The sequence below is a fragment of the Numida meleagris genome, chromosome 2, assembly GCF_002078875.1.
Source record: "Numida meleagris isolate 19003 breed g44 Domestic line chromosome 2, NumMel1.0, whole genome shotgun sequence".
In the NCBI taxonomy this organism is placed as follows: domain Eukaryota; kingdom Metazoa; phylum Chordata; class Aves; order Galliformes; family Numididae; genus Numida; species Numida meleagris.
In genome coordinates this window covers 95,085,362-95,105,824 of record NC_034410.1, presented here as the reverse complement: position 1 = coordinate 95,105,824, position 20,463 = coordinate 95,085,362, and the positions used below count along the sequence as shown (strand labels likewise).

General features: G+C 40.0%; 1 protein-coding gene across 4 annotated transcripts; it reads left to right on the top strand.

Moving 5' to 3' along the window:
• On the top strand, positions 10,004-17,094 carry MC5R (melanocortin 5 receptor). Of its 4 annotated transcripts, none has more exons than XM_021388136.1 (4): positions 10,004-10,214; positions 11,024-11,249; positions 16,498-16,568; positions 16,953-17,094. In XM_021388136.1, the coding sequence occupies exons 2-4, from the start codon at positions 11,106-11,108 to the stop codon at positions 17,074-17,076; spliced, it is 339 nt and encodes a 112-aa protein (XP_021243811.1). In that variant the 5' UTR covers positions 10,004-10,214; positions 11,024-11,105; the 3' UTR covers positions 17,077-17,094. The 4 variants fall into 4 exon arrangements, with proteins under 4 accessions (XP_021243811.1, XP_021243812.1, XP_021243810.1 ...); XM_021388137.1 differs by having other exon boundaries at positions 16,956-17,093; XM_021388135.1 differs by lacking the exons at positions 16,498-16,568; positions 16,953-17,094 and having other exon boundaries at positions 10,008-10,206; positions 11,024-14,463.

Below are 20,463 nucleotides of genomic sequence, written 5' to 3'. Positions count from 1 at the left end.
TTTCTCTGGAAAAACTGTTTTATCTTTGGATTAGAAACATCAATGAACCACGGAGAGGTCAACAGTTTTTCTTCTTGAATGAATATACAGTCGTTCAGGCAGCAAAAGGGTTTAATTAGGTCTGGGCCAGGAGAGGAGGAACAGATGGGTGTCATCACTGTTCCTCTGCTGAGGGGGGCCACCTCACTCCCTTCATCACCTTGCTGACACCCTTAGAGTTAGCTCACACCCTTGCCAACTGTGCTGTGCTTCCCTAAATGAATGCATCTGTGTTCCTGTTAAGAGACATAGTGCATTAGTAGCCACACATCAACAGGTAAGGTCAGTTGTATTTATTTTATTTGTGTGTAAAAAATTGTGTAAAGTAGCAGAACAGCTTTGGTTTCTAAGGCTGTAGTTTGGCTTCGGGTTCCCTTAGCAGCTCTTCTGGCTGCCACAGTTTAGGTTTCCCATTGGCCATTTTCACCTCCTAATTGAATTACACAACTTTCTATGTAGATACACAGACCAGAACCAAAACATAGCAGGCAAACAGCCATCCTTTTAATAATTTACTTTTTTAAAACTTAGAACTGCTCTGTGATTCAGTTTGCCATATGGCTTCCAAGTGTTCCTGCTGGTATTGCTGGTGCAGAAAGCAGACCGAGAAGTGAGGGCTGCTGAAGGGATCTTAGTGGAAGTAAATGGGATTCCAGTCATGCCATACTGCATGCATACTTGTTTCATGGTTGCATTTTCCAGTGTTCAATTGCAAATGATGATTTTCAGATAACTTCAGGTAACCAAATCCCAAACCAATCAACAAAAAAATAACCTCCAGATCCCAAACCTTCAACGCATCCTCATGACTGTAGACTGGAAAACATATAGGGCAAGGTTTTATAAAATGGGTGCCTGGAGTTAGCCTTTGAAATTGATATTTAATAACCTCCCAAAATGTCCTGAATTTCAAAAGTAATGATCATACTTCCATTAATGAAAATCTTTTCTGGAATTTCTTTTGGAAAAGAAAAAGCAATTCAATGATTGCTGAGGACAACATCAATAAACACAATAAAATAAGAACAAGAATAAAATAAAAAGAGAGCTGAAAGGATAGGAAGAAAACTTTTTAGATAGGGCTAGAATATTAAGATACAATATATATTTTTTTTATTGACTGCCTGTAATAGTCACACACTTACATGAGAAAAAGTCTCATCGCAACTATGAGTAACTGAGACATTAGTTTGCAGTATTAAAATTGGCAAGGACCTCAGTTGTACCTTCCACTGAATCAAACTTCCTGAACTTCTCACTGCATCCTTTAACTCACAGGCGTGGGTCTCCGTAAGAAATTCCCATGGCCTTCCTGGTGTTCCCTGACACTTTATGAGCTCACTAAGTTAATCTCAAAGCAAGAAGACAAGGATCATCTAGTTACTAGGAAATTCACTGTCTTTTAGGAAGACTCTAATGAAGATGAAGATGTATTTTTTTTGTTAATTGATTGAATCATCTCTCATATTAACAATTCTGTAATAATATTAAACTTCCATTTGCCTTTGTATTTTAATCAATTGTATTATTTATAATTTTATAACTGCAATTTTCTGCTAGTCTTGTTTAATATGCTGAGAACAGAATTTTACAAATCTTAAAAAGAAAATTATGGCTTTTATTTTCATTTTCTCATTATTATTGTTACTACGTTAGTAGGAGTTCATCTATCTTTCAGCACTGATAACAGTACTGTTTGCAAACCTCAAATTAACAGAACATACTGGATGAGATAATCCATTTTCCCTAGTCTGCTTCTCACTATAAATGAAGGCAAAGCTCCAACTGTTCTACACTTAGGGCTCTTAAACACTTTGTGTTTCCTGTTTTTCAGAAGTGATGGAATCATTGAACTTGATAATGTCAGTACCACAGGTCAATATAAATTCTGTTTCTAAAATTAAGATGTGCGTTAATAAACTATATTTCTTTACCATTTGCTAGAAATGAGGCTCCTTTTTTTTCATCCTATTCTTCAAATAAATGCCCGTGAACTTTCTCTGCCTGCAAATTTATTCTTTTGAAAAAAATCAGGAGGCAAGAGCTTACATATATTTGCATACATATATATTTGCTTTTATGTATTAGTATAAATACAAGCTGGCTACACTGCTATTGCTCTCCCTGAAGCCAAAGTTAGTTCTTTGCTACTCCTTTGTGTGTATACAAGTAGGTGTTCAGACCTTAGCTGCTCCCCACTGGCTTTTGGGGAACTTCTTGTATGAACTGGTCATTGACCTTCTGGGACATACCAACAAAAATATGCATGTTTTTCCAAATCAGAGCCATGTTCTGTGTCTCTGTGACATCACTGACATTAACAAAGTCTTGATAATAAACATAATTCTTGCTGTTTAAACCTCTCGAGCAGCTTTGCTGGTGGCTCTCCTTGTCCATGAGTGAATACAAGAAGTACAAGCACAGTAGCTATCAATAGTGGGCCATGGTGTTTTTGTGGAATCAAACTGCTGCTCCAAATGTGTCTTATATGGTACACCAACTTCTGTCATGCTGTTCTACTGTAAGGTTACACGTCTGCATCTTCCCTCCTAGATCCCCTGTGATTTCCTTGAAGAGCTCTCAAGCTTTCTGTCTGTCAGTCTAGAAGACCATGAAGGCTGGCAACTCAAAATAGATTCAAGGAAAAAGATTGCTTTTATTAAAGCTTCATTTTTTAATAAAAAATTTTGAGACATCTCTCTTTCGTCCCCCAAATGGAAACATTTCACTCCCACCTTTCAGCTGGCCATAAACTGCTTTCTTCTTTTATATACTTTGAGGTGCATTTGTTGCATTCAGCATTTTTCATCAGCACAAAGCTCACTTTTTTGAAGATGCAGTTTTTCACCAATCTGTGATGTCTATCCAGCAGTGACCTCCACACTGCAGTAATAGAGGAGCTCATCAAGAGGGGGTAAAAAAGACTGTAGACGCCAAGAAATTTCTTCTTTTATTTAACAATAATTAGAGATAGCATGCAGCAATAGAGTTCAATGGAGAAACTATGGCACAGTTCGGCTTATCTCTTGAAGAAATTGATTTTCCAAATGGTCCAATAGCAACTGATTTCTTGGAGACACAAGTCTGCCATTCCTTCTAACTTGAATGATTAACCCATGCCGTGGGCTTCCTTGGGTTTTTCTCATCAACGCAAGAGCATGATCTAGAGTCTACCTTCTCTTTGAAATCATGCTGTTCTTTTGTTTTCTGATTTTTTCCTCAAATAATAGTGGCTTAGGCACTAAATATAGCCAGGCACATGGGGCCTGCTGTTTGGTATTTTAAATGCCATGAATTTGGGGGACTCATGAGAGTTACTTGATATTTGTATGCCACTGCACTGTGGCTAAGGCTGATGTTGGAGGCAATGCTTTAGTGTAAACTAGTTTAGTTTCTCACTGGTACAACTGAATGCACTGGTTACTTCTGTATGAAGACAGTATTCTGGGTTCAAACAATGTACTGACTTCTCTCCTTTCTCAAGATCTGTGTGTGACTAACTTCATTTACCATTATTTTTTCTTTTGATATGTTTGGTTTGAGCTGTAACGAATTCCTGCATTTTTACTTCTTTACAGGTGAAAGCTAGAAGAGAAATAATTTGTACTTCTGAAATAATGTTTTTTTCTTTTTTTCTTTTTTTTTTTATTTCTTTCAGGATACAGTGGTTAAAAAATATCCTGACAGTAAAAAGATATACTCTTGTCATGGTTTTATGATTTTTGGTTATTGGTATTCCACATCATAACATCATGTAGTGAATGTACCTGGTTCTCTGAAGAGAAGGACTACTACATTCCCCATGATACTTTGCTCCTCTGTCACCATTTTCCAGCCGGAGGGAAAAGATAAAAGCTCGCAGTATAAAAACTTGCAGATCACAAGACCTCTTTTTTTTTTTTTTTTCTTTACAAAGAGGGGCTAGCAGCAGCCAAAAAAAAAAAAAGTTTACAAAAAGTGTACAAAAAGTTTACAAAATATCCCAGAGTATTGGCAGTCCGCCTGGACTTTTCAAGGTCACGTCTGCAGTTACAGCACCTGCAGTTTCGATAACGAAGCTTTCCGAGAGCAGAGAAAGATTCATCCTAAGAGCTAAAAAGCAATCTTAGCTTTGTTCTAAAAACTAAAAAAGCAGAATTTTGCCCTTAATTTTGCCTCAGTCTTGCCCTTTGCATTCTCCACCAAAAAATGTCAATGGTTTACGGGCGTTCGGCCCGGTTCCATGACGAAGGGGACGGGGGACCCATGGGCCCACACCCCGGGAAAAAGGAAAAGGGAAAAAGGGTAAGGAGATGGCCCTGAGAGCAAAGAACAGCGGCAACAATCTGAGGAGAAACAAACTAATTTACTAAAATAAGATATCGGAATGCAAAACAACACGCTATAATACAATATAATTACAATTTAAGCTGATAAATCCAATACAGAGAGAGAGAATGTCCCAAAATCAAGGTAGGCCTTACTCTACTACCGATGATAAGACAGCTGGAGAGCGAGGTGCTGCCAAGACGAGAGACGGCGGAAAAAGGGACGAGGTCTCGTGATCTGCAAGTTTTTATACTGCGAGCTTTTATCTTTTCCCTCTGGCTGGAAAATGGTAACAGAGGAGCAAAGTACCGTGGGGACTGTAGTAGTCCTTCTCTTCTGAGAACCAGGTGCATTCACTACATGATGTTATGATGTGGGATACCAACTAACTGAAAATCATAAAACCATGACAACTGTATATTGCAAGGCTGCTTTATTAGCACAGAAAATGTAGTGGAAAAAGGGCTTGACAGAAATCATTTCAGATCTGAGCAAAGTGGTTACGATTTGATTCTTATACTGTATTTATACACCTCATTTAATAGGAAGTAACTGTATTTTTACCAGTCTATACAGAGTGAGGAAAGAACCTGTATTTCAGTGCAGAGATGTTAGAAATTCCTCTGAAAATGAGAAATGTTGATATAGCTGTCATGGTATTCTTGAAAATTGTCTGGCCTGCATGTATATTTACATTTAGTCAAAGAGCACACTGAATCAGAGAGATTGGCACTTGCTTAGTTAGGAACTGCAAGCACACACTGCTGCATTTACATTGTCTGCATCCTCTTGAAGTTGCTCTCTAGCCTCTTTTTCATCTTTCAATACCCATGTTGGGCTAAATTACCAAAAACTGACTGCAAGAATAGTTTAGAACTGCGAGACACTGAATTCTCAGGGATCTCAACTCAAACCAAGCACCCAGCCCAGGACTGGGAGAGCAGTGCTCCCAGGGGTGGTTGCCCGCTGTAGACTTGTGCTCATCTGACTGCAAGGAAGAGGGAAGTGAGCAGCTGCTCAGGAGATCTATTTAGACCACAAGTTCATAAATACCTAAAAATCAGATTTATTTTAGGTCTTTCTGAGTTATATGCGATTTTTTTGTACTCAGAAAGTGTAAAAAGTGCAGAAGACTCCCAGAGAAGGCTGAATTCTGAATATGAAGGTAGGATATTATTCATCAGGATTCACTGAAGTGGCTGTGACCATTCCATAAAATATAAATGCCCAAATAACAAAATCCCACTGAGGAGCTGAATTATACAACAAATTAGCAACATTTTATATATTGTATGATTCTGATGCACAAGTATTTTAAGAAACAAGAATAATATGCTCTTAAAATGTCCCTTTACCATGCTCAAAGATAATCTTGCAGAAATGAGACAAGGGATATCTCGTAGTATGTAATTAAAGCATCATTTTAATAACTTTTTTTTTGTTACTAATACAAATGGATAAAGACATCAAATTTCTTTCCGGTAGCAAGAAAGTGGTATTTAAGCAAGAGCCTACTAAGTTTTTCTTTTTTCTTATTTCCCCCCTCAGTTTGTCCATTATTATACCTCTCCTTTCTGTGAGAAAGTTTCTGCAGTGTGGCACTGGTCATCTTTGCTTCTCTGAATCTGGGGCTAGCACTCCTATATGATTCAGCAGGTCTGTACTACTGACTCATCTAACAAAATGTTAGGGGATGATTCATTGCTGGAATTGGCTCCCATTAGAAGGCACATAAAGATGATTTTTTCCAAACCTCTTATTTCCCTTTTACAGTTCAGGGAGCTAGTTACGACATCATCCAGTTAAAATTACTAGGATAAGTCTTTCTAGAGTACCTTTTATACTGTACTGCAACTTTTTCAGCTTTCTCTTCTAGCATGAGAAGCAGCACTGAAAGGGTCTTAGAGTGGCCAAAAAATGATCTCAGAGTGGGCTGGTGTACTCTGGTGAAAGGGGTGATGGTGAGAAATGCCAGTGCACTCCTGAGAAGTGCGGGTGATCCTACCCTCTGACATGGCTCAGCTTGCATGATATTTGGATGTCTCTTTCAGCCTTGCTTTTCTGAGATTCTTCCTGCAAATACCATTTGAAAATTAGGGCCAGGATATATAAAAAATGTATTTACTACAATACTGCTTACTACAAAGCATTACTTTTAGGCTTTTAGCTGTCTCCTGCGTAGGGGATAGGACTGAACTACAAATGATCTATCATCACTCCATCCACTGCTTTTTATTTAAAGGCAAGAAGGATTGATGCCTTTTATTTTTGGTCAGGATTAATTGCCTGTCTTTATTAAATGCTCTGGAGCTGCTCTGAAAATACTGAGGAGATAACAGAGTGGACCTTGACGGGGCTCAGCCAATGCTGCTCAGAGCAGAGGTCAAGAGAAACAGTTGTCTGAGTCTGAGCAGTTAGAGAACATTTGTTGTGTTATAACATCTTCAAAGGCTGTGATCTTCACTTTTGCCCTGGATCCATGGATTATTTCTGAGAGCAGAGTGCAGTCTGAGAGGATACTCCATGACTCTGAAATTCTGTGCTGGTGACAGCACAGGCAAAGAGCAGACAGAGGAGAGATTTCGTAAACAGGCCAAGAGCACCGATCCAGAGCTATGTTATGAAGGACAGATATATTTTCATTGTACAGATGAAAAAAGCAACAGAAGGACGCTGGAATTAAATTGCCTCAGTGTATTAGCACAGACAGGTTGGGTAGGTTTGTGTTGGTCTCCGTGAAACCATACTCTGAACCCATTAGGATTAGCACAGATTAATAGTAGAATTCATATGAGTGTAATAAGCTCTTCTTACAGTAAATCCTTTGGGGGCACGTTGTGTCGTTGGCCTCCTTTATGCATTCATTGATAAAATCAATGCCTTGTTGTCATGAAGACGGCGTGCAATTTCACTCTTACCCTTTGCAGAAACACATTCAAACAGCATGGAGGAAACGTCAGCCCAAATATGGGGTCAAGTATGTGAATTTGGTGAGAAAACAAATGAGTGATACAGACAGGTACCCTGGTTGCAGCTGTTTTAAAGAGAAGTTCTCCCAAGTCCTGCTCTCTCAGAGCCCATGTCTGAAATAACTGGGCCAGGCTCACCAGCCAGGTTTACCTCTCATCCTGCACCCTGGTCTGAGGGACCCTGCTGCTGCTTCCCCAGCGCTGCAGGCATGTGGGCCTCCACCTCACCATGCTGCCGCTCCTGCCTCTTTCCATCTGTGGAAAGAAAACACTGCTTTGGGGACGAGAGTGGGACCTCAGTGTTCTGTGTGCTCGTGGGATCAGGCTGTGCACCAAGTTGACACGGCCCAAAGCTACGTACTCACAGTGATGCATGAAATACCATTTGCCCCAGCTTGGCCATCCAGACATAGTCCTTTTGGCCTTGGAAAATGCTGAGTGCTGACCTGCCTGCAAAGACAGACAATTTAATGAACAGAACAAGCAAGGGAGCCGAACACCAAGCTCACAAACAACTGGAAGACTAACCTATCAGTCAGGAGCCCTCCAGCTGGAAGGCTGGAAGCTTACAGCTCCTTCCTGAGAAAACCTGTGGAGAACCCGAAGATCTGACCCTGTGCCCTGCACTTACAGTCCTCAGAACTTGCTTCATAACTGGCCGCTAACTGGGTGCCCCTTCAACTACTTGCTTGTCCAACTATTATGCTCACAGCTGTTTGCTGCAGAAATGTTACCATTAAACTCCTTTTTTTTTTTTTAGTATTTCTTCATTTCATCCTCTAAAGTAAACAAACAATATCTATACCACTGCCCCAGTTTCCAGGCTAATCGTTTTTGTTTTTTTTTTTCTGCAAACTTTGTAAGTAAGAGAGTTTCTTAGTCCAGCATTGCCACTAACACCAGGCATCTGGCCTGCAGTGTCTGGGCTGTGGCACACTGTACAAAGGCTGATTCGTAATTCATATCTGAGAGACCTGACATTGCACTGAGGAATAGCAGCCAACCCATCTATGCTGATGTGTGACTTCTTTCTGGCAATCAGGTGGTCTGTCCAGAGTGCTGCAAGGTGCAGAGAGAACTACTGTGAAGGCAGCTAAGCTGAGCTGTAAGAATTTTGTTAAACTGAATGACTGAATGTACAGAGGGATTTATAAATGAGGAGATGAACCGAATTTAAGGGGAGAGAGTGTAATAAACAAAAAATTAGGGTACTAGAAGGGAAATAAGTAGAAGTGGAAAGAGTACAGCGTCTGCACAGACATTGGTAGGTATAAGAAGTGAGAAAGAAGAAAAATGTTACTTGTAGCTATATGATTTCCAGGGTCTGCAATGGGAAAATTAGAAACCATGCAAACAATAACTAATGATAACTAAGATAACTAAAGATAATGTAGGAGAACCAAAACATCCTTTACTTTGAAGAACAGAAAGAGAACTGGAGATGGGCATCCTATATTCTTTTCTTTTGAGCACAGCAAGAAACACTGAGCTCAGATTCTGTTTACTTGCTGTTCAGGTGCTGTTTACTTGCTGGCATTATCTGCTCAGATCTAACAGCTGCACTTGAGCATAGTTTTCTGCCTCTATTTTGTGGTAATTTAAATTTTTTTCTCCTTTAGCAGGGAGAAGGGGTATGCAAAGTTCACCTCCAGACTGTAACTGCGTAGTGCCAGAGGAGCCTTTTTACGCAAATGAATTGTAACATTTTTCACTATCTCCTCTGGTGCAGGGACTATTCATACATAAGAACCTTTCATACAGTGGCTCAGGTCTTTGAGGGTTTATGAAGTGAAGCTTGCGGTAACAATATACGAAGCTTCCGTGGAGTATAATAATCAGAAACACAGATTTAGCTGTATTCTATCAATAAAATCTATCAAACAAGAGAGTGAAAATGGCACATCATACAGCCCTATCATTCATGCTTTCTGGTGGTGATTCTTTAAGAAAAAAATGCTGTAGGTTAAAAATAAGCATTTGGAGTTACTGTCTACCATAGAAAAGATCCAATACTCTGATTTGTGAAAGGTGGCACTTTGAAGAAACAGAGACTTCCATCTCTGGCTCCCAGCACAGTGCACTGTATACTCCTCCTCATATGCATGGAAATCACTACTCCAGGAAGGGAGCCAGGATGCAATCATTTATTTCTTCTTTATTGTTTTTCACACAAAAGGCTTTGCTTATCTCTTCTATTAGTGGTGTGTTAGGATTGATGGTATGTTCTCTTATGAGTTTTGTGATGGTGTGCTTCCTATTCTTGCAAAACTATAACTGTGGATATAAGACAAATGTTTTTAAGAATGATAAGATAAGCCTCCCACTTTAATAATGATTTTCTGCTCTTACCTCTTCTGGAACATGAAGTTATTGATAGCGAGTATTTGCGAAAGCAGAGAAAACAGAAAAACCAACCCATATGAGATGTGCTTAGAAAGGAGCATGCCTAGTGCATTTTCCCCTTTAATGTAATTTTCCCCAAAGATATTGCAGAAAGCAAGAATTTTAAAAGCTCATAATGAGTTTTAGATCTGAATCAGTCCCGATAAAAAGAAAGACAGGCAAAGACCACTAGATGGTGGTAAAGACCGAAGCCTTTGCTAACTAGATCTGTGAAAAGAGAAGTTCAGAGGGGCAAAGGGGAGGAGGAGCCACAGTTTGAGTACTGAAGTCATTATTGCTCGGAGACTATAAAAGGGCAGTTGCACAGTAAGTAATTTATGCGTGGTCAGCCTTGACTCTATGGATTTACTCTTTCATTTTCCTCTATAATGTCATCCGTCCCCACCAAGGAATCCCCAGCCCCAGATGTCGGGTGAGGAGAGGCTGAAACTTGTGCTCTCTGGAGGAAAGGAGATGAAGAGGAAGAGCAGCTGAAGGAGCAGCTCTGGTAAATAGGTACAGTGAATTCTTGATTGAAAATGAAAGGTTATGTTTAAAAACTGGAAATGATTTTGCCCGAGGAGCTTTGAATTTTACTTGCAACAAGTGATTGACAATCAGCTGTAAGAGTCTGTAGGCTTACAGCTTGCTGTGAATATTCTCCTTACCAAAAGAAAAAAAATACTCATTATCTGGAATAGAAAACTTACTGCTATGCCAGAATTCCCTCCTGCTGATTCTGTAACCTCACTGTATCCCGGAATGTATGCATTTGCCTTGGTTAGTGGTTTAATATTATGCTCTTAAAATGAGCTTGTTAGTATTGCACAGACAAACTGTTTATAACACAGATTGTGCAAACTTAAGAAGTACGAAGTTCAGGAAGCATGTGAATCTTTTACTGAAAGTGTTCAATTCGTATTTGTGGCAACACTTCAACTTCTGTATATTGCATTCCAGTGATGAGGTTCTGCGCAGTGTAATGCTTTTCTCCTGCATTTCTGGGCTCTGAGAACCGAAACTCTGCAAACTGTTGATTTGTGTCCGGCAGAATTTCCAGGACATTTTTCTCACTTCTGGGAGACCGAATAGGATAAACTAATGTACAAAAGAAGAGTGCATGAATCTCTTCATTAGTTTGTGGTTTTAATTTCCCAGTACGGATAAGCAGAAAAACTCTGAGCCAAGTGGAAGTTAATTTAGAATCAGGAGAGGAATATTGTGTGGAAGGGGCAGGATGTGTACAAGCCAAATTAAATAGAAATGGTTGATATTTGTTTTGTCAACTTCTGCCTGTTCTTGTGATGGTGTATTTTTTTTGGCAGGGTCTTTTGCCTTTTGGAAAATGCATTTACCACACTCCTTGGCAAGTCCCTCAGAGAGAACAGAAAGTGTTTGCTTCCAGACATGAACACATCCTCTCAACTGTATGTTTCTGAACTAAACCTGAGTGCCTTTGGCAGCAACTTTACTGTGCCTACTGTCAAGAGCAAGTCGTCACCATGTGAGCAAGTGGTCATTGCAGCTGAGGTGTTCCTAACCCTGGGCATTGTAAGCCTCCTTGAAAATATCTTAGTGATATGTGCAATAGTTAAGAACAAGAACTTGCATTCACCCATGTATTTTTTTGTTTGCAGTTTAGCAGTGGCTGACATGCTGGTTAGTGTGTCTAATGCTTGGGAGACCATAACAATATACTTAATAAACAATAGGCACATAATTATGGAAGATGCCTTCATCCGTCATATAGACAATGTCTTTGATTCATTGATCTGCATATCTGTGGTGGCTTCCATGTGCAGTTTGCTGGCGATAGCAGTAGACAGATATATCACTATCTTCTATGCCCTGCGTTACCACAACATCATGACAGTGAAAAGATCAGGGCTTATCATTGCATGCATTTGGACCTTTTGCACAGGCTGTGGCATTATCTTCATTCTTTATTATGAATCAACTTATGTTATAATTTGCCTCATTACTATGTTTTTTACCATGCTGTTCCTCATGGTCTCACTGTACATCCATATGTTCCTCCTGGCTCGTACTCACGTGAAGAAAATAGCTGCTTTGCCTGGGTACAACTCTGTCCATCAAAGAACCAGCATGAAGGGAGCCATCACTCTGACCATGCTTCTCGGCATCTTCATTGTTTGCTGGGCTCCATTCTTCCTCCATCTCATCCTGATGATCTCCTGCCCTCAAAACCTCTACTGCGTTTGCTTCATGTCTCACTTCAACATGTACCTCATTCTCATTATGTGCAACTCAGTGATTGATCCCTTGATCTATGCCTTTCGTAGCCAGGAAATGAGGAAGACTTTCAAAGAGATAATTTGTTGCTATAGTCCGAGAATGGTCTGTGGGTTATCAAACAAGTATTAGGAAAACAAAACCAGGGAAGAGAACTGAAACACAGCATCTTGCATCACCTTGTTGTTCTGCTGAGAGGCCTATGGAACATCTTTCTCTAGCCAGCTGTCAAGATTTTTGTGGCAATCAGAAACTGTTGTTTTTTTTTTCATATGATTTGACTTTTCTTTCCCTCCATGCACCACTCTCATACTGATGGTAGGAGCTACTCTGTGCATCTACACTGAGGGGAGAAAGAATATTTTGCATCTCATTTACTCTACTGAAGACTCCGGATCTTACATGAGGACTGCACAAGGAAGGTGTTATTATTTCCCTTTCTGCCAAATGTGGCGAGCATGACCTGCTATGTAAATAAGCCCATCAGTGTCCCAATACATGTTTCTCTTTATATCTTTATCTCTCTAGATACAGCGCAACTCATTTTGATGCCTAGAATTATTTTTTTTTTCTGCTTTCTTCCAAAGGGATAAAATCAGAAAAGTAGCTCCAATTATCGGGGTTCATGTACCTCACTCAACAAAGTTAAGGTCAATATGTATGCATGCATCAGCAGTCTTCTATTCTGGTTGTGACGGTTACTGTCATAAAATGTGTGGTATATAAGAAGAAAACATTGCAACAAATTTTCTGGGTTGTCCATAGTAGGTTGTCATCTCTGACTGTATGTGTTCTTATAACTGCGTCTGCGGGGAGACTTTAAGCCTGAATACAAAGACTGAGCTAATTTTAGTTTGTTTTCCTCATTCCTGGGACTGGGGAAGTAAAGGGCACATGGCTTCTAGCTAATGCTGTAATGTTTTGTTGGGAAGGAATGATCGGGTGAGTGGCTGCCTTTATATAGGAGCTAGAAAAGCATTTCAGCTAAGAGCAGCACTTATTGGAGGAAGCTATGCTGCAGATTGCATTTTTCAAGCTGAGAGAAACAAAACAGGTTTGACAATCAGGAGAGACAGCAGGCATTGGCAAAACAGGGATCTCAAACTCAGGTACGCGCAGCTATAATACGGAGTACCAGCGTTTGATCCCCAAACAAAGTGTTTCTATCTTTGCTGAGAAGGTTCTGAGATGAAACCCTCATGCATTTTATGTGAGCAGTTTGCACCTACTCATGCTCCCATAAGTGTGCTGTTCCACAACAGCTGTATAATGTGCAAAATATTGAATTTGTCACAGATTAAGGAAGTGCAGTTGTGGGATTGATTTCCTGATGCCAGTGGATACATACAAGCTAGGTAAATATTTCAAGCAGTGGTACCCTACTGACTAGCTGTCAGAAAATAATTTAGAAAAATGAATCATTCCTTCCAAAAAGCTGAAAGAATAATGCTTGTTATACTTGGTCTAGGGATGCTCTAATGCTGTTGTTGTCAACAGAAAGATTATAATTGACTTAATGGACCTTAGATTATCCTTCTAAGGTGGAAAGTTCTCGTAAGGTGTTATGAGCATTTTTCTTTACCATAAGGGTGGTCAAACAAGGCAATAGGTGTCCAGCATTTGCATACTGTCCATCCTTGGAGATATTCAGAACTTGATACAGCTCTGAGCAACCTGCTCTACACTTAAAGCTGACTCTAACCTTGAAGCTGGCCCTGCTCTGAATGATTTGGAAGAGAAGACCTCCACAGATCCCTTCCACCTGAGCTATTTTGTGATTCTGTGAGACAGCTTGTGTATTATGATGAAATGTTCATTTTTCCCCTCCTAGCTTAACTCATGTGTAAGAGCTGTAAAATATTCTCCGTACACATTTAAAAGAATGACATGCTTTGTATCTTAATTTGCTTTGTAGGTCTCTGGCAAGATAAGTAGGGCATCTCTTTACCACCAGAGTTATACATTCTGTCTGCTGCAGCTTTAAATAAATAGTGCCTCCAGATTGCACGTACCTCCCCCAGAGAAGAGCGGGAATACTATTCTCAGTGGAGACACCTTAAAATGTTGACTGTCAATATAATGGCTACAGTAGTGCATTTGGCGCTGGGTTCTTCCTTCAGTTTTATATAAAAATGGGATTTCAGAGGTACATTTGTGGCTGGTAGTGAGAATCTTACCTTGTTTCAGTCCACTTCTTAGCCCTGTTCGTAAATGGGTTTTGGGAATGGGCTCGTGCTGCTATGAATGTAAATACCAAAAATGGAACAGCTCAATTGCATAGCAAAAGGCACCAGCTGACACTGTAAATAAATCATTAACTCTTCACTGGTTACTGCAAACAAAACAGTCTTGTACATAACTGTAAATCAACCAATAGGAAGCCAAAACTGTAATGGCTTTGGGTATTTTCTTGAACTGTACATTACTTTTTTTTTTGTGTTGGAAGTTTATTTGATGTAAAAACACAAACATATGAAGAAACTATTAAACTGGATTGTTGGAAAACCCACTATTTTTGGTTATTTGTTTTAATGTGTCCTACACTGATCACTCATCTACACTTTGTAGATTATTCACAGAAGGAATATTATATTCTAGGCTTTCAATTCTCAGTATAAACAGATGTCTTGCTAAAAAATTCTGAACGAGTTACAGGTTCACATATGTGGTTTTACTCAAAGCTATATTCTGCTGGTGTGAAGATCACATCCCCATTGTAAGCTTCACAGATGAGAACCAAGTCAGCTTAAGGAGGAAATGAAAGCATTTTCAAGAACAGACTAGAACAGTCCCTGAAAAAAAAGTGTTTATGCTATAGGAATCCATATCAAACACAGGTAAGCCCATAACATACTTTACTCCATTTCTTTCTCCGGCTTAACTAGGAAATTAAAGGAACATTTAGTATGCCTTCCCTTCTTGGAAAACACCAAGCGTTCTGACAGATTGGGACAGACAAACACAGTTGAAGCATGAAATTTGCTGTCAAAGGACAGCCACAAAAAAATTAGCTGCTAGGCAGTTGTTGCACTGTGTCCCTAGAGCTAATGGTACTGCTCTTGCATATACTGCTAGACATTTAGGGTTGGTGTCAGTCATTGAAAAGAAGCCAGCTTAAATCACATTATTTCTATTCCAGAGCTTCAAAACCAACTTTCTTTGCCCACTGCTGCATTGGTGACCAACACTGCTTCCAACTAATGTGTCAATATTTTTTTTCAGTAAGGAATGACTCTGAACTCTAATCTGTTTTAGATGGATTCAACTTCTATAAACTCACAGAGGATGATGAAATTACATCTGCATTTTAAGCAGTTTTGTAGGAGCTGGCAGAATATTCAAAACAAAACAAAACAAACCCCACTAGCATTTCTAGCAGCACCAGAACTTCATCTCATGAAGCTGAAGACTGGATTCTTCATTCCATAATACTGCAGAGTTGGGGGTGATGGTGCGCAAATGACTCTGTCTCCAGATTGTGCTGAGATGCTGCTGCTGTTGCTCTAATGTTTTCTCGCTTCAGTAGACTGAAGCAGATGGCTGGCTTTTGCCAAAGATGGCATTGCCAGGATAATCACATACCCCTCACGTTCCTACATCAGCAGTAGGAAAACCTGAATCTTTTATCTCAGCCAGGGCCATACTAAGGTATGTGGAAAGATTAGTTTTCCAAGAGTTTTAACATCTCCTGTAACATGATGCAGTCTTAGCTGAGTGGAGTAAAGAGGTCCTTCCGCTTAGGTTATCGCAACCTGGGCCAGCCCAGCTTCCCAAATGGGCACAAGTCTGTAAACAAGGGCTCTGAGTGCTGCTGCCTCTGTCTCTGGGCTGGGAGTAAGGATTGTTTTCAGCTCTGTAATGCATCCACCTGTGCTATCTGTTCAACAAGTGTCCACCTCCATTTTGGGCCTGGATTGCACATTCCTGCTTCTTATGCTTTTCCTTTTAGAAACATCTGAGTCTGTGAGTGACTTTCTGGAGACTTTGGTTATGTTCTTCAGGAATCCTATGCAAAAGAAGCGCAGAAGCCACAGGAATTTCCTGCACATTGAAACTTTAAGAAGGCACAATTGATTTATGAATCAGTGGGAAAACAGCCAACCCTCTCTCTCTAAAACCTCAAAGGATTCTGTTTTGTCTCCAAAGCCTTGGTTGGGATTCTCCGCCTCTCGTTCAGTAAATCCTTCTTATGCTGCTGGTCACCTTTAAGAACAGACCAGATCATGGTGATCACTGCTGCATACAGGGTTTGCAGTGGACAGTCCCAGTCTTCAGCCACATTGGTCTGCACACACAGTGTCCTTCTAGTCAGGTGAGGTGGATGAATAATGTGGGAGTTGGGATGTGAAAATAGGGATCTCAGACAGAGAGTCAGGCAGACAGAGAATTAATTGCACGTATAAGTTTCTTTGCTAGGTTATCTGAAACCTTGACATGTAAATTTCTGCCAGGTTATTGCAACCCTGCCCACAGCAGGGGAGTTTGAACTCAGTAATCTTTAAGGACCCTTCTAACCTAAACCATTCTATGATTCTGTGTTCTTCAGGTGGAGCACAAGCCTTACGAGAAGCAGCTGAGGGAACTAAGACTATTTAGTCTGGAGAAAAGGAGGCTCAGGTGAGAGCTTTTTGTTCTCTACAACTACCTGAAGGGAGGTTGTGGTGAGGTGGAGGTCAGGCCATTCTCCCATGTAACTAGTGATAGGACTAGAGGGAATGGCCTCAAGCTGTGTCAGGGGAGATTCAGGTTGGATGTTAGGAAGAACTTCTTCTCTGAAAGAGTGGTCAAACGCTGGAATGGACTGTCCAGGGTCCAGAGAGGTGGTGGAGTCACCATCCCTAGAGGCTTTCAGAAAGTATTTAGATGTTGTATGGAGGGACATGGTTTCGTGTGAAATATTGGTGATAGGTGGGCGGTTGGACTGGATGATCTTGGAGGTCTTTTCCAACCTTGATGATTCTATTAAATACTTGTCTCCTTTCCTATTCTTATTGTTTCCAGCAGCCTGAGCTATGAGCATCTTGGATCTAGCTGGGTCTTTGTACAGAATGGAAAAGGAGAATTGTGTCTGTTCTTACATACATGCCTACATGGGTATGAGGCCTTACTGCTAAATATAGAGTAAAAAAAAAAAAAACAACATCAAGAAATGAAATGTATGTAAGCATGTATAATATTTATTTTTATCCCTAACCTTTCTGTTCTCTCTCATTCAGTTATTTTTTACGCTGCTTTTCAATTTGCATCTTGTCTCTTGAGTATTTCCTCCAGGTGTGAATAAACCATCTGAAGACAAAGGAAAAAAATGTATATGTTTTTTTTAAAAAAAAATATGGTGAATCACTGTGACAGAACAGAGTTCTACTAGTGCCTGTCATACCAAAGACTTGGTGAAATTTAATTTCTTATGGTCCTAAGACTATCTGTAGAGCAGTTTCTTTTTTAGTTGCTTGTCTAAAAACCCCGAGAACATGCAACTGAGCTGGGCCTCCATCAAACCAAAAAGCAGTTGTTTTGGGGAATTATACAAAGGCTGGACATGTACATGATAATCCTGTGGAATACCCTCACACCTTCCAACAAGCTACAGTTTAGAGACTTCTTGAGCAGGTTATACTTACAGCTTTGTGACTAGTAGGTCTCTGCAAGTGTTTCTTATATGAATGTATCTCATAATTTTGGATCTTTTTATACTCATCTGCAATATCTTGTGAGAGTAAATTTCATGCTTTAGATATGCTGTGTGGAAAAGTGTTTTGTTTTGTTTTTCTCTTTTAAAACATCTGTTTGGGAATTTTCAATTCCTCCAAGTCCTTATGTTGTAAGGAAGATAAATAACTGGTCCCCATTTACTTTCCCCATGCCATTCATCATCCTACTCTCATATATTCACTTACAAAATCTTTCTTTTCTAGCCAAGCCTATTTAATTTCTCTTGGTATTTAATATCTTGTTGTCATTATGTTGTTTTCCCAGATCTGCTACATTCTTTGGACTTGGAGGGGACAAGATGATCATATGATAATTCACATATAGGTGAACCAGAGTCTTCTGAACTGCCAGATGATGCTGAATGCTTTGTCCTCTATTTTTTTCATAACAGTATTTAAGAATATACTTTCATTTAGCACAGCATGCTTCATAATTCAGAAAACTGCAAGATCCCTAATGAATTACCTCTCTGCAAGAGCTCATAGGCACACATGCTCTGTTCTCCGAATAGGCTTACAATTTTCAATGGCTGAAGCTTTAGTCCTGTGTCAGTGTATAAAACTTGTAGAAAATATGGAACTTAAGAGTGCTTCTGTGTTTCTGGATTCAAGTGCATGCCTTGGCTGTGTCCCAGCTGAACTCATCTGAGTTCCACAGCTTCCACCTGCCCCACTTCTGGTGGGGAAGAAGCCCAGCCACAGGGTCAGCCATGGTCTGGGTCAAGATCAGAGACCTCCTGTCCAGGTGCAAACTTCATCTGGAAATCCATCATTTCTTTGAATGGGTTGGTACAAATGTCATTTGCACAGCTACCTCCTGTTGGGGATTTGTTACTCATCTCCTTTCAATTAGGCAGGTTTTGCCCTGATTAAAGTATGAAAAGAATTAGACCTATAATCTTTGTATGCTGGTTCCAGATGATTTTCAAAGGCATCAACTGAGCTGCTTTGATGACCTGCTGCATGAATGCCTTAGCTAGCAGCAAAAAAAAAAAAAAAAAAGCATACAAAAAAAATTGGATTATTGATTATTTTTTCTTTCCAGTTTGCCATTTTTTGGCAGGAAATAGTTAAATAGTTACTTTCGGAGGGCAGTAATTGTTCTTGCTTGCAAGCTGGCTTTTTCATTGGCGTTTGTGTGTTGCACAGAAAATCAGTGCCTACTTCACCCATCCTGAAAATGTGACCCTTGGACTACCTGCTATCTTTGAATTATGGTTTCATTTATCATAGCTTTGCTCTGAATTGTTTTGAGGAAAGCTTTGTGTGGGTTTGAGTAAGAACCCAAATCCCTGAATTTCTATATGGTTCGTAGTGAGCATACTATTATTTCTGCTTCACAGGCTCCTTGTGTTGGTTGAAGTTAATGGAATGAGTCCAAGATATTTTTCCTTTTGAAGGGTAGCAGGAAATACTTGGGTACTTTACCTTGATTTTAAATCTGATGTAACGTAGTTGTCAGCACTGCTGACACTGGCCTCAGCTCTGAGATGCATCACTGAAAACAAAAGTAACTATTTCCCAAAAGTTTTCCCCAGAGGGCATAAAGAGCTCTGGCTATGGCAAAGAGACATTTCCTGCTTTCTGCTTATATGGTGGCAGAAAAGTGGTGCAGCTTGAGGGGGCAAGAGTTTTTAATCTTTGTTCACAGCTCACTTTACAGAGGATGAGGATGAATTGCATTTTCTGCTGTGAGGGCTGTGCTAATGAATGTCTTGGTAGAACTAGTGCCAATTTCAATCTTAGAGGAAGAAAGTCAGCAAGCACTGGAAACCGGACTGAAAGTCTCTGTGCAAGATCCTCAGTAGGTATAACAGGGTCCCATTCCACTGAAGTCTCTAAGACATTTTCTCATTGCTGAGATACGTTCCAGAAATTCAGGATGTGGTAGCTCTCTGTTTCTTTCTTCCTTGGGAAAATACCAATATTTTAACCATTGGTAGAAAATCAGTGTCTGAAAAAGTACATTTATTTGTATGTGATGGCTGGATTTGCAGGTATGGGTTCATGCGTTTGGGTTCAAACTTCTGCCTTGTAATGGCTTGCTGCTTGATTTGCTCATTTTTAAGGACCAGGCTATCTCCTTCATTTTGCCAGGGTGTACAGTTCATTTGCCCACATAAATGTGGGCTCCATGGCACAGACCATGTTCAGGCACTTTTACTGTTAATACACATTCAGTCCCATCCACAGGTGGAAGTTCTGAGGTTGCATCCCTCATTTTGTGTCAGAACTCCAAAAGGGGACACTGGAATCCAGTGGTCTGAGCAGAGGGGTCTCAGTAAAGTCACCTAGTATTGAAGCTAAAACTCTTGGAACAGGTAGGTTAAACCTTTGGCCTCTCCTGTGTTTGCTGCTCTGCTTGGTAATCACAGTTTGTAATGCAGGTGCTTAAAAATCCCTGACAAATGACAGAGGAAAGAGAAGAATCATTTGAATGTGAAGTGCCATTCCAACCACAGTCCATGTCCCTGCATGAAGTGCATTAAAAATGAAGAAGTAGGAGATAAGTCCTTGAACGAAGTCCAGGTGTTTCATCTCACAGTGAAGCTGCTAAATATTCAGGTTTTCGCTACAAAAAGGGACATTGGCACAGCCAATGAATCTGAATCAGAGAGTAACTTTTTGAAGGAAAACTTTGTGAAGAAAAATTGCTATTTGGTGTATAGCTTGCAGTTCCAGTTATATTCTGGGAGAATCTGTTAATCTCAGTCCTTCCAGTTGTTGGAAATATCCAAACAATTTATCAGGACGGTATCTCTGATAAAAGCAGATTTAATTTGCAATTGCAATGGCGGGCA

What these genes read in the sequence shown, in the direction of transcription:
- MC5R (XM_021388135.1), top strand. Translation starts at nt 11,106, where the DNA reads ATGAACACATCCTCTCAACTGTATGTTTCTGAACTAAACCTGAGTGCC.